General features: G+C 42.1%; 1 protein-coding gene across 1 annotated transcript; it reads left to right on the forward strand.

The window, feature by feature from the left end:
• Positions 1-226: 226 nt before the first annotated feature.
• EIF4E3 (eukaryotic translation initiation factor 4E family member 3) lies at positions 227-8,231 on the forward strand. The gene is given in 9 exon segments (XM_074550222.1): positions 227-241; positions 301-425; positions 1,167-1,245; positions 3,117-3,211; positions 4,159-4,219; positions 5,455-5,521; positions 6,549-6,578; positions 6,581-6,703; positions 7,196-8,231. Coding segments are annotated over 9 exon segments (642 nt in total). The 3' UTR covers positions 7,243-8,231.
• The last annotated feature ends 6,530 nt before the right edge of the window (positions 8,232-14,761 follow it).

Below are 14,761 nucleotides of genomic sequence, written 5' to 3' on the forward strand. Positions count from 1 at the left end.
TAAACCTCCCCTGGCTGAGCTCCAGCCATTCCCTTGGGTCCTGTCAGCGGTCACCACAGAGATCAGTGCCTGCCCCTCTGCTTCCCCTCACGAGGAACTTGTAGACCTCAATGACCTCCCCTCAGCCTCCTCCAGGCTGAACAGACCAAGTGACTTCAACCACTCCTCTTATGGCTTCTGTTGAAGACCCTTGAGGGAGAGAAGCAGCTCCAGGTGGGAGCCGGTAATGGTCAGTGTGAGGGTGAGCTACAGGAGCTGAAACCATGCCTGGTGTACCAGGCTGTCTGGCAGTGAGACCAGCCCAAAGATGTCTCACTGGATGCTCAAGGATGTCTTGGCTTTACAGGGCGTGCTGATGGTAAATGTGGCTTGAAGGCATCAGTGCCGGTGTGGAAGAACTGCCTGGAGACATGGAAGTTCCCTGGGTGCGTTGGGTGCCATAGGCCGACCTGTGGGACTTGTGCTTCCCCTCAGCCCGCCCGCGTCCCACCCTTCAGCGGCAGCGAGGAGCTCAGGGCGGGTGTGACCGCTGGTGAGGGCGGTGCGGGGCTGAGGGAAGGTGCGAGGCTGAGGGAAGGTGCGGCCGTGCCCGCTGCCCCGCCGTGCCCGTGCCCGCCTGCCCCGCCGTGCCCACGCTCCATCTTGCCCGCGCCCCGCCGTGCCCGCTGCCCCGCCGGCTGTGCGCCCGCGCCACCTAGCGGCCCGCTCTGAGGGCCCGGCAGCACAAGGCGTGCGGATGAGTTTCCCTTTCAAAGTGTGAAGCACCGGCAGCGCCTTAAAATGCTAAAAACGGGGGCTAGAGTGTATTAAATGCAATTGAAAATAATTCCGGGGCGGGATCATGCGGTCCCCTTCTGGTCGCCTGTGAATAGCAGAGCTTTGATGGTGTGTGGTAGCTCTGAAGGCAGCGCTGTGCTGCTTGGCCAAAACTCCTGATACTTGTGTTTAGTTTTATGAATTGCCTGGCAAATATTAATTTATTCGCAAGTACTAAAGAACTCTAACTCCTATCTTTAAATGGTTCGTGATAATTTGGAGTTGGACTTCCCCTTTGACATGTGAACATTTCAACTTCACACTCATGCAATTCACATTCCTTCTCCATCTCCCTTCTCCACCTCCTTGATAAAATAAATACTTTAATTAATCAGTGCTTTGTCTTCAAGGTCACTTCCTGGTACAACAGCGGCTGAATGTGCATTAAATTTGAAGAAGATATATATATATACAGGACAAACAGTGCAGGTAAGGCGCCTGGCTCTGCTGCAGGAGCTGCCACATGCTATTAATGTAACTTCACACCTCAAGTTTCGTTTTTCCTCCTAGGATGAGTCACACCTGTGGCTTTGCTTACCTGAGCTGTGAAACGTGAGTGGTCCTGGTGTTGTGTGTTTGTATTACTGAGTCAGTGTTTGCATTTCATTTGGCTTTCTGGATGGGGAAAGGAGGAGGAATGTTGGATTGGGCATGTGGATTCTTAAACCTTCCTGTGTTTCCGCTAGTACATTGAATATTTGATGTACTTTAAATATCTTTCCAGCCTTTTCTCCTTTTTCTAATACAGAAATTAATTGCACAAAGACTAAAAATTGCAGCATGTGGCTTTTTTTTTGGTGGGGTTTCTTTCCTTGAGTATGTATCTAAAAAAATATTCTAGCAAACTGAATTAATGGACCCTTAAACTGTGTAATACTTGCAGCAGTAAGAAATTCTGCATGTCTGTGTCATCTGCCATTGCCTAGCAGTGGGTGTCTCTTGCAAATAAAATTGTATTTCTGTTTTAATACCACACTTAGCATGAAGTGTGTAGCAAAATGGCATTTGTCTCACCTTAGTGCTAAGCTGACTATTTCACTATATCTCTGAAGTTTTAGGGTAATACCAGACCTTTCTCTTTGAGAAGCACACCTGTAGCAATCTACTGAAGTTTTAAATAAGGCTTTCTCATGAAGGTCTGCACAACTTCATACATTGCATGAGATTTCCAAACACAAAACCTTCCAAACCACATCCCTAGTTCAGAACAAAAAGAGCTCTCAAATGTTTCCACAGCCATGTACCAGTGTACTCTCTGCTCCTTCTTCTAACGTAGCTTTAGGGTTTGGGTACACAACCGTTTAAGAGTAAGATCATAATTGAAATGGGTATTTCATACCAAGTTTTCATATTTTTAGTAGTCTTCAATTTCTTCTTGTGGCTGGGTAGAGGTAATGGCTGTTAGGCAGAGTTGCCAAGGGCCACAAAATTTTATCACATAATGTTGCAATCCTTGTTTCTAAAGTTGTACTAGTGATTAAGTATTAGATATTACTTAATGTATTAGATAATACTTACATATTATGTCTAGATAATATTTAATGAGTTGCACTAATGATTAATATAGCATCACCACGTGTTGATGCAACTTAAGTCTTTAAAAATCCTTTATATTCCCAACTGTTAGATAAAGAGTAAAGAGATCGGAATCTTTTCAATCATCCCTCCCTGTTGCTCACTACTTTTAGGTGCCTTTTTATCCACCCCAAACCTCCCTGACAGCTTCTGCTTTTACCAGCAGGAACATTGGGAAGTAATCCAATGGTTCCTGGTAACTTGAATCTTTGCATTTCTCCCCCACTCCTGTATCAACATGTGCATCTCAGGTTCTTTGCATCTGGTTGAAACCTTTCACTCAGACAAACTAGTTGATTGCTGGTTAGACATTTAGTTCACCAGCATTATTGTGTTGTTTTTGTAACTCAGGATAATCATAATGATGCTTAAGTGAAGCAAGGTGGATATTTGATATAAATATGTCTTTTTAATATGCGAAGGAAATTTTATATACTGGTTTGTTCTGATATAGTTTGATGATTTTTTCCCTCTGGATTCAAAAGGATAATCTACATTTGGACTGTTTCCCTTTTTTCCACCTTCACATATGCAGGATTGGCATCTAAAAAACAAAAAAGAAATGATTCTGTAAGAAGTTCCTTTCAGAGCATTTTATTCTAACATAGAAGGTGCCTGTTCTCTGGGAGAAGGATGTGTAATTGGTTCAGAGGAAATTAGCAAGGAAATAAATCTTCATGGAACACTCTCTTGTGTTAATGCAACTAATATTTTTTCTTTTCAAGGATTTCTGGAGTGTCTACAACAACATTCCTCCCGTGACAAACTTGCCTCTGAGATGTAGCTACCATTTAATGCGGGGAGAAAGGCGCCCGCTTTGGTACATGTGCTGTCATCAGACATTGCTGGGAATGGGCACTGGAATCACTTGAAGGAGGGAAAGGTTTGGGACAGGAGGGTCTTGTTTCTGTTGGCTGCAAACACCTGAACTCAAAAGACCAATGAAAGAAACCCCGAGGTTCTTGTTCAGTTTAAAAGTGACTTGTACCAAAGAGTCTTTATTAAAAACACAGACTGTAATTTCACTGTCCACCTCTGGATGTAAATGTACAATCTGTCAGGATTGATGGGAGACCATTGGTCCTGAGGAATCTACAGGAATCACACTGGGTATAGATAATCCAAAGATGAATTTTTAGGTTATTCCTTTAATTTGGACTTTACAGGAAACTAGAAGCCCTAATTTAAAGTCTTAGAAAAAGTATTGTGACAAAATAAACTTGAGAAGCTCACAGATTAGTGCAGTGTGCCTTTGTCATTACAAGGCAGTTTAATGGTTACATCTGCCCTGACCCGCAGCAGCTCCATTCTTTTTTTAATAAGGGCAATTAATTTCTAGCTGTCACAAAAGTGAAATGAAGTGTGCTCATGTTCTTTTATTAAACGGAATAAACGGAAGAGTAAAAAGCTGCTTCTGTGAAAATATGCCAGAGGTTTTCCAAAATTAAAGGTTACCATAGTAAAATGTAAAATTGTTTTGTGGCTTGTTCCCATGCAGTGTGCAGCCGCTTCAAAGATGGTCTGTAGTCAGGGAAAATACAAGTGTTTTCCAACTCACAAAACTTAGGAAAAGGATTAGGTGTTGAGAGATACACTTCATATGAACAATGAAAGAATTATCTCTGATGTCAGAAGTCAGAGTCATGCTGCCTGGAGTTAGTAATTGCATTTCAGATGGGATTTTTCTGGGAAAATTAAACCACAAACATAGGGTTATCTAGATGTGGATTTGAATGTGTATTTTCACTGATCTATTTCCCATAACAGGGAAGAAGAAAGCAATGCCAAGGGAGCTATATGGAAAATGAAGGTCCCTAAAGAAAGTACGGTATGTTACATTGACTCTTTACTCAGACCTTGTTTAGTAAGGGAGTTTCTTTAAACTCTGTTTGATAAAGCTGTTGTAAAGGTTTTTACTTCTTGCATCACCCAACACAACAACCAAACACTACTTTAACTTTCATAACCTTTTAAAGTCAAAGACCAGAAGTTTACTTTCCAATAATTACGTATCTCTTGCTTTAGATAACATTTGGCAATGTATTATAAATAATAATGAAAGCTACAGTGTTTCAATTTGGTAATTTATAATCACCTTTGTTCTCGAGACTGTTTGCTTATAGACATACAAAGAAAAATAGAAAGACCTTTTCCTGATAATCTATGCTAAATTATATATTTTTTCATTTAAAAGTGTGAAAGATGAAGTCTATTCAAGCATATCCTTGAGCTCTAATGAAATAACTGTGTTTCTCTTTGCCTCTCTAATCAAATGCATGTGAGTAACTTCTGTGAACTGCCACAGAAAGGAGATTTGACCTCTTCACACATGGTGTTTATGTGTGTAAGTGTGCTCTGGATCAGGCCTTTAAACAGAAAAAGTGAAGTGTCAGAAAAATGTGACAGCCTTGCAGAAGGCATTAAATGCTGAAAGATGGTAGTCAAAATTTCAGCCAAAAGTTAATTGATTTTTGCCTGTGGGCTTTTTCCTTGTGAGTTGCAGCTTTCCTCCCCCGCAGTCCCAAGTGGTCACAAAAGACTGAAATTGAAATTGTCTTTTTCCTCCTATAATCCAAGGTGTGAAGATTGTCAGAAGTGACAAGTGGTTTGGAGAGTCTGAATTACTGGGCAGTGAGTTTAGGGACCCCAGAGGCCTTGTTTTTCAGAGGCTGAATGACAGCCCCTTTTTGACATGAAGATACTTTTGATCTCTCAAACTATGCACCACGTGGCCTCAGTCACTTCTGAAAGGTTTGCTTGAAGGTGAACTTCAGCCAGCTTTCAGTGCCTTGTAAATAGCATTAATAACACCTTTATGCCTGTTTCTCTTTTTTCTTTTTTTCTTCATTCTTCATCAGACGTGGGCACAGCATCTCCTTGGCTAAGATGAAGCATCTTGTACAGACCCAACATTTAATTATATAACACAGCATGCACTTACAATAAATACTCCTTTTTGTCTAGACAACCTCAGAAAGAGAAGACACTCAAAACTGAGCTAGAAAACCTAACTTTCAATTTAAGAAATAATAATGTGAATGTAATATTTTTCTGCCTCCTTAGGCTGCAGCTTAGAAAGAGCTACTGCTAGCAACTATTGGAGAGCAGTTTACAGATTGCTGTGCAGCAGGTAATGATTGAGACATTTCTCCATCATTCTTTTCACCATATTTGCTTCTCTTCTAAGCGTGAATATCTGATAAAAGTGGCTGTTACAGTGACAGTGAATTTCCTGGTAGGTATTGTCTTTCACTGGCTACTATTCCACAAAAAAGAATGGCCATTCTCAAGTTTACAGAGCACTTCAGAAATAACCTTTTAAATGGTCTCTCACAGCCTTTATACACTGATATGGTTGTCTTGGGGTCGGTTTAAGCAAATATATTATATTCTGCTGTCCCCAGAGTTAGTTCTTGCCCTTGGCCTTGTGCTTCTGACACCACCTTTGTGCATTGTTGGTGACCCTTTCCTTGGGATGCACAGAGCAGCTGTGCCATGGAGTTCACAGCTGGAGCAGCCACTGCTCCCAGCTGTGGCATGGCCATTGAGCTCTCCACAAAGCTGCATCCTGAGAACTTCCCACCAGAAAGGGCTTCTTCAGTGTAGCACTGAGTTACCAGCACTGGCAGCAGCAGCAGTCTGACTGGGGCTTTATTATTTTCATTAATTTTGTTTTCTTTTTTTCCTGTTGCTGCCTTGACAAAATGTAAAGGAAAAAGAGAGCAAAGTCTGGAAAAGCTGGTGTCTGATCTCCAAAACCAGGTACTTTTCCTGGGGTTTTAGTTGTTTCACCCTCATCCTCCCATTTCTGCTTGTAGACATCATTGTGGGTAAATTGTCTCTAGTAGTTCATATTGCTGACCTTACTGGAGGGAGTCTTGTGATTCCATTCTAATCAAGTCTAAGAGTGCTAATAGCAGAGATGAATAATGCTATGGCAATTCATAAAAACCACCATGAGGTAATATTTCCAATAACTTCTTTCTGGTAACTACTTTGTCTGGTTTGAGCATTGGTATTTTCCTCACTGGAGATTGCTCTTTTTTTCACATCTTTATTTTTTTCCAGCTTTTGGGCACTGTTTCATAATACATAAGTAGCAAATTAGACATGTCTCACTTTTAAAATATTTCTTGATGGTTCTTCCCCTTCTGCAGATGATGAAGTAATAGGGGTTAGTGAAGATGTTGTGACCTTGAAGATGTTGTGCAAGTCTGGAACATGAACTCCTCTTCAGCAAGTGAAGCAAAAGTTTTACAAAATATTCATAAACTTCTTCCACACACATCTTTTAAAGCCATCTTTTATAATTGTAAGTATTTTGTACTGTTCATTTCTACCTTCATTAGAAAAGCAAGATGCTGGTAGGGTATTTCTATGGAGATATCCTGCCTGATTCATCATTAATCACTTAGGAATGTAGCAGCTGACATTGCATTAAAATTATGTCCCTTCAATGTAGAAGTTAGCTATCATTCAAAAGATATTTTCAATTTCATTGTACAATCTGTTTTGTGTTTAATGTACTGGATTCCCAAAATGTTAAACAAATCTCTTAATAACTCTCAAGGCTACATACTATCCAATTTAAGTATTAATTTAGAGGAACCATTTGCAATCAGGATTTTAAGGGATCTTATATTTTAGGCTCCCTATAAATGTATTATCAAACAGTTGTTAGCACATTGTGTTCTCCCTTGACTGATTTATACATTTTTATCTTCTCTTTTTTTAATCTTTTCAACTCCTTGACAGAGTTTACATGTTCTTCTATTCCTTTTTTTTTTCCTCCTCTCTTCTCTAGCCCAGCGAGAGCATCATGCTTTTGAAGGCTGATGTGGAAAGCATTGAGTGCATTGTATGCCAAGATCATGTGTTGTTGTTTGGTGTTTTGAGGTGGTCTGGACAAGGAGGAGGATGGTGGAAACCCTGCAGGAGTGCTACACGGGGATGGCCCTTTTGAGTTTCTGACATTTCACACTGACCTATTGCTAATGAAAATGAAAAAACCCTGAACGCTTGCCTTGGCCATAAATACATGATTCATTGCTTCTGTTGACTTGGTGTTTTTAGTTCTTAGTTGTTTCTCTAAAAAAATATTTTGGCCACTTGTTTGTTCACCCTGATTATATTTGTTCCCATTTCTTAAAGATTGTTGGCTTCTTCTTCTGTGCTGTACTTAGTGAAAAGCAAACATGCAGAGATGCTATGCTGCTTTTCCAAGATGTGCTGTGCATACAGAAACCCTGGCTTGGGGAAATGTGTTTTCAATTTTCACTTTGAAACATTCCTATCATGTTAAAGTTTATTCACTGATTTGTCCCAAGAGAGAAAGAAATTGCACTGCATTTATTCTAATGTTCAGTCTAATCTGGTCCTACACTGACAACAGCACATATTGTAAATGTAAATAGAAAAAGGTACCTTAAATGAGCAGTTAAAGAGAACACATTTATATTGGGACTAACCCTGTGTAGGATGATGTTAATGTCTTTTGATTGTATTGATTTCAGAAGCGCCTTTGTCCAGGTTAGAATCAGAAATTTCTCTGTAGGAAACCCTGCAAACTCAACACCTCTTATTTAAGGGTGATAGGCTATTTATGGTTCTATATTTTATGCTCTCTTATTGTATCTTTCTGTCCAGCCATGAAAAAGTGTCATGAATAATTTCTAATTAATTGTACAAACTGGATCCATTCCTCCCACTTCCTTAAATATTTCAAGCCCATGTCTGCACCTACTAGGACAATGTCAGAATTGCTGCTGACTTCAGTGCAAAGGAAGAGATCCCATTGTCTGTAGTTTCAAGCCCTCAAAACTTCATAAGTGTCTTTTTTTTTAAATAAAAAATACAGAAAAGAAATTTGTGTTGCAGCTTGAATAGGAATATAAACAGTGTTAACCTTTAAATGTTTGTCTCTATTAACTATTTGAGGTGTTTTAATACACTACCAAAGATTGATGTGGTTCCTTTAACAAGAAGGTGCAAGGTAGAGATGAACATACCCTCTGCTGAGCCCTTCTTCATCCTTTAGAGGTTTTTGTCTGGTAGCTCTTTAAGTTGCACTGATTTCCACATCTTTAGTATATTAAGAGGCAGCCATAAAAATGAAATAAATTTAAAAGTAAGTATCACACATTTGAGATTTTTTTTACAACTTTATCTTGTACTTACGACTTTAACTTGTATTTGTGGATTAAAACTGTGTAGTTAATGAGCATTATTAATTAAACACATTTTCTAAAATCCAAGCGTCTTGCTACTGTAATTGCTTTCTGGGATGAAATGTTACTGGTCCTGCTTTTTCAAACCTGTGTATTTTACATTAAAACCTACTTTCTTAAAAGCTGTTTTGTTCTTAGATTAATTTTTTTTCAGTGAAGAAGTGTGAAGTACCAGTGGATACCTGCAGGGATGTACCTGGCCAGCCTCCAGGCCTGTGTGATGGAGGGGAAAGGTGACTTCAGAGAAGTGAGAGTTAGAACACAGTGAGGAGAAATGTTTTCAACTGCTTGATGAGCAAGATTTCTCACTTGAAATATTTCCCTATCTTTGGAGGAACTGTAAGTGGAATACTAATGGAGAATTAATCATGCACCTCTCACTCTGCTTCCTTTTACTTTTGGAAACAAGCCACAGCCTCTTATTTCTTCCCCAGGTTTGTTTTCAGGACGGATGTTGATTCCAGTAGAGCTGGAGCTGTGGCAGAAGGGATCTGGTGATGTCACTGGAACTTTCCAGTTTAAGGTATTCCTTTATTCATCCAACCGCAGGCAAATATTTTTATTTTGCTGCCTTGTGTGCCTCTTTAATACTAAAAACCTCTCTGCTTCAACATTGGGTAAAGACTTAGAGACATCATTCTAGCTGTAGAGTAGTGTAGCTATAGGTCCATATTTAAAATTAATAAGGTCCTGACTAATAGGTCCTGACTATCAAGGTCCATATTTTAAATTGTTGTAAATTTTTCATTCTTCTAAGTTCCTAGTCTATAAAATCAGGGATTCTATTTTTTCCATATGCCTTAATTCTGATAGTAGTTGTTAGTATTGCTTAGAATAAGGGTTGATGGATATCTTCTCAGCTGAAATTCAATGTCTCTTATGCCACAATCCAGGATTGGGCTTGGATCAAACTGGGCAGGGCAAGTTCACAGGAACATGACAAATTGCATATTGGAATTTTGCAACCATTGATTTAAGACTTAGTAGAATTTTTGAACTGCCATTTCATCCCTACATCTGTAGGGATGTATTTATACCAAATCATGTTGAACAGTTAATTTTTATACTCTTTTAAATATAAATTATTTTCACCTGGAGATTTGCTTTATTGAACCTGATTAAATGAGCCCCCTAGTACTTCAAAATCTTCTAAATTGTTTAAATGGATATGACAGAAGTGCCTACAACTTCCTATCAAAATTAATTTTTGCTGGCATTTCAATGTAAAATGAAAACATTTAACTTCCAGAGTGAGTGAATTGAAAGAATGAAATGAAAGAAACCTGCTTCCCTCTTGGGGTGGGAACAAGCCCTGGCTGATCCTTCCCACACTGGAATGGTGCCCTCGGGCACTATCCAGAAAGGCTGAAGTTTTTTCTGTAACAGGAGCACTTGTCACATTTATCCAGGCTGTTTTGTGAATTTTGTGGAACTATCCTTGATATACCTGGGAAGCCAGGTGAGATGAGAGCTAAGAGGAGAGTTCTGTTTGTGTTTAGAAGTGTTTGTAGGAGCTTGTACAAGTGCTCACTGCATCCTGCTGGGGAGAGCTCGGGTGCTGTAGGGTGGAGGGTGGTGTGGGGCTGAAGGGGCTCTGCCAGCCTCCCCATGGGCACAGGCATGGACTGCACAGAGGGAAGGGGATGCAGCCCAGGGCAGCACAGGGGAAGAGGAGATGCTGGCCAGGCTGTGACTGAAGCCACCTGGGCAACTGGAGCCGGGAAGGAGAGCTGTGGATTGGTAAGAGGAATTAACAGTTTTTTATTTCTGAATGTTCCACTTGTGCTGGTCTGCACCTTCCCAGGGCTGAAGACAGCCACTGGCAGCAGGTGGGGACCCAGCTCTGATGCGCCCCTCACCTTTGTGGCCATCACTAATTCTTCTCTGGGCTCCAACACAGTAAGTGCTGGAGGGATTAGTTGGGAATTTCACTTAACAGGGATGAAGGGATGTCTTCTGGGGCTGGCTAATTAACAGGATTTTACTCTAGTAATTAAATAGCAGTTTGTTGAACACAACTTAGTTGATAACATCTTTGGAAAACATAACAATTAGCAGCAAGGAACTGCAGCTTTGCCTCAAAAGCCTGTCCCCAACCAGTTGCTGGCATGGTTTTAACCTTTCCTTCCCCAGCAGAGACAGTGTTGGCTATTAATTTATTTGGGTTTGCTGCTGTTGTTGGACAGCTTGCTGTCACAGCAGCTGGTTCCTCTAGGGCTTTATCTCAGCTGAAGGGGCTTGGGATGTACCACATGTTGCTCTCTCTAGCACTGCCTTCTTAATGCCAGTGCTGGAACACAGGAGTATTTGCCACCAGACAAAAGAATATTTTTATTTTTATATTCTTTCTATGGCAGATTAACCAGAGGGGATGAAATCAAACAGTTGTCTTAAAACATAAACCTGACAGAGGGAAATTATTGATCCCACACAGCTTATATAAACCCTCTCATCTGCACACACACATGGAAGGGGGAGGTGCCTTCAGTTGGAAATTGTTCCTGTCTTCATCTCTCTACTTCTCCCTGTCTTGTAATGATTCTCTTAGGACAAGGATGAGGAAATTAGATTAGACAAACAGTGGGAGATTCCACGGTTTGCTATAGAAGCCACCTCCAATCTTTGCTACACTTTGACAGCTCTCAATTTCTTAATTTGTCAAGGTAATGAACACTGGATTATTTCTGAATCCGTATGTACCACGGTGCAGGGGAATGGGGGCTGTGCTCTGCACAGGGACCACCCACCCCAGCAGCTTCCTCCCACCCAGGTTACAGAGCCTCATCCCTGGGAGGGAGGTGGTGTGTGCAGGAGCCGGGGCAGGGAGCCGGGGTGTTGGTGCAGGGCTCTGCAGGATGCTCCCGTGCCAGGAGACAAGTGGACCTGCCTCGGGAGCGTGTGTCATCTCCAAGAAGCCGTGTGGCAGCTTTTGGCCTCCCTGTGTTTTGCTTGGCTGGGCAGTACATTGTTTCCTTCCACTCTCCCCGAGGCTGTGCAGACAATGGAATGGGCTGGCCAAGCCAGCCAAGCTAAATCCAGCAGGAGACATCCCGTGGGTACCTCCCAGGCACAGCATTCCTGCAGTGGGAGGGTGGGCATCCATGCACCTGCATGGCTCTTGAGTCCAGCCTGGTGCTCTGCTCCTTGTCAAGGGGCAGGAAAAAGGGCTTTAAATGTGGGGGAGAACTACCAGCTGTCGGGAACAGTGTCAGTGGGAAGTGCAGCAGTTCTGGAGCAGTCCTGGGGTGTTCCTGCACAGTGGTGAGGCCAGGAGCAGTTTCAGCTTTTACTGCTTCCTCTCCAAACTGCCCATTGCAAGGGCAGCGCCTGAGATGTGCTCTGTCTCATGGAGGAACTGGGAGTGTATCCATCAGCACTGAGGCTCCATAAATAAACAAGCACATGGGAGCAGGCTGGAAGTGAAGGAGGTATCATTCATCATGTGAGGGGGCCTGGAGTATGTTCAGCTCATAATGTGTAACAGAGTTATGAACAGGCATGGGATGGATCCCCTTCTTTTTGGATCATGATTCTGTGTAATAAACATGCAAGACAATTTGTATAAAATAGTGAGGATTCTTTCCTAGAGAAGTCATTTAAAGCTATATTTGCACATAAGTGAACAGCTCAGAGGAATGTTTTGTAGTTACATTTCCATACAAGTGTGCAAAGAGAAAACAATCCAGTCAGCAAGTGATGGATGGTACATGTAATCCTGTGCCACGATGTGCCTCCCTGGGTAATCATATTCTGTGGCCTCCCACCAGGGAAGCACCCATCCTGGCACCCCTACCTCCCTGCTGGAGCTGTCACAGCCATGGAGTGTGGATCATATTGTAAATTCCATCAAAGATAGAAGAGATTTTTCCTGCATGTCTTTGGTCACAAAATAGAGGGTTTGGAGTAGGAAAATCCTGACCCAAATGCATTAGCTTTGCTGGCATTAGCAGCCTTTCAAAATAATATTTGTCTGTGAAAGGACAGGGTGGCCTGCCAGGTTAACTGGGAGATGATCCTGCATTGTGGCACAAGCATGGTCTGCATAGAAAGCTTCATGGCTTTTTTTTTCACTTTGCAATAATTTTAGGGAGACTTTTTTGGGTTTTTTGTGTTCAGTATTTCCCAGCCAGCTTGTTAGTCACTCTCTACATCTACACCCTGCAGCAGCAGCAGTGCTGCTCTTCTGGCTTTGTGTCTCAGATCCCTCACACTCTTGCTGTGACTCTGGGGTGGGGGTCAGCTGGAGACTTTCCTGGAATTTCTCCCAGCCTGACCACGGGAGCACAGGGCAGCCTCTCCCCATGTTTTCAGAAGCAATCAGGGTAAAGTTTCTCCCTCTGGAGTCAAGCTAACTACAAAAGTGATGTGAGCATCCTCATGGCCCTCATCTCCATCCTTCCTGCTTCTTAAAAAAGAAGTTATCTCTGCTGATTGTTTTTCTTCCTTGGAAGGCTCTTAAGTTTCTAAAGTTTTAAAGTCATTACCAAAAACTGTAATGTAATCTTTTCAGGTTTTTTGTGGGGTTTTTTTTGTTTGGTTTTTTTTTTCTTTTTGTGAGTTTATAAATTTAAGGCCTCAACATCTCAACAAGAAGGCACCTGCAAAGAGCTGTTAGCAATTGGATCTCCTTTGAAAGGCTGGCACTGGAGCTGCCATGAGATGGCACTGCGACATCAGGCATGGAGCTGAGCAGCTCCATCCCGCGGGGAAGTACCTTCCTGGAGGGAGAAAAAAATGCCAAGGAAGAGAAAGGACTTATGTAAGGATAATTCTGCTATTAGTCAGGAGGAGCTGTCATGGAGCCGTGTCTGGACTGGACTTTTCCTGCTTATACAAAGCACATAATGCTGTAGGAATTCATGTATAAACAGTGCAAATAAGAGGGGAGGGTGGTTAAATTATGAATAGCAGTAAGGAAATAGATTTTCTTTAACTGTTGCTGGCAAATTCTGAAAGTCTTTGATTTCTGGGGAGTTTTCTGAACACAATGGCATGCTAAAAATAGTAATGGTATGACTTTTTTTCTGGACTTGTGTGTTTCTCCCTTTCTTTGAGCGTACAAGAAGTTTAAAACAAGTTGTAGGAACAGGGAGAAGCTGTCATGGCTGGGCAGGTTTGCAGCTGGAGCGGGGCTGGCTGTGCTGCCCTGGTGCTTCTCCTTAGGGATGGGATCTCTTGCCAGGGCTCTGAACTTCTGGCAGGACACAGGAAAAACACTTTATGTCCATAGTGGGGCAAAGCAGCAAGCTCCTTCTGAAAGGCCAGGCAACACTGGTGGTGTCAGGTGATATCTCTGACACCATAAATGAAACACTCTTGGAAAAAATGTTTGCCAACCCTTTTGCTCAAAGCCGGGCTGAAAGCATGGCATGGAGCATGGTACAATTTCTAATTAATTGTAATTAGAAATACTACACAGTGGAGGGAGCCTCTGTATGCTGTGAGTGGTTTCTCCCTTCTCGTGAGCTAAATGGAATATTTGCCTTTCCCTCTTTTTTCCTCACCTAGGAATGAGCTCCTTTGGTGCTCAGGCCCTTGTCCAGGTCTGGCTCTTGGAAAGTGAACACAGCTCATCAAATGTATTTCTGCACTCAGAAAGAGTGGGCTGCATCTCCACAGCTTCCCTATGGTGCTGCCCAGGTCAGAAGCAATTCTGAAGAAAAGGGCAAAGCCCATCCAGGAGAGTGGGCTGGGGGTGGTGTTTCCTATTTCCTGCCCCACAGCATGAGGAGGGATTGGTAACTGGGACCAGCAGTGGGATTTGTTCCTTGCTCATGTGTTAAACCATCCCAGGGACCTGCATTTTCCTGTGATTCTGAGAGGAAAAGAGCTTTGGTAAGGAGTAGTCTGGTATTGGGGCCAGCTTGTCAGCAGAGAAGCTCCTTCAGGGCTGTAACAGGTTGCAGAAATCCACCTGAGCTCAGAGATTTCACTGCTGCCACTGCTGATTGAGGTTTGCTTTTCCCAGGCACCATGATCTGTGTTATCCCTGCCCATTACATTAATAAAAAAATTAAAAAGAGCAGCCTCTCGTACTTGACCCACATTTCTCCGAGGTCCCTTTTTTCTTCCCTATTTTTATCCTCAATAGTTGTATTTCAGTCCAGACAAGGAGCAGAGACAGGACATGTCTCCTTCCCATG

The sequence above is a fragment of the Zonotrichia albicollis genome, chromosome 12 (genome assembly GCF_047830755.1).
Source record: "Zonotrichia albicollis isolate bZonAlb1 chromosome 12, bZonAlb1.hap1, whole genome shotgun sequence".
Lineage (NCBI taxonomy): Eukaryota > Metazoa > Chordata > Aves > Passeriformes > Passerellidae > Zonotrichia > Zonotrichia albicollis.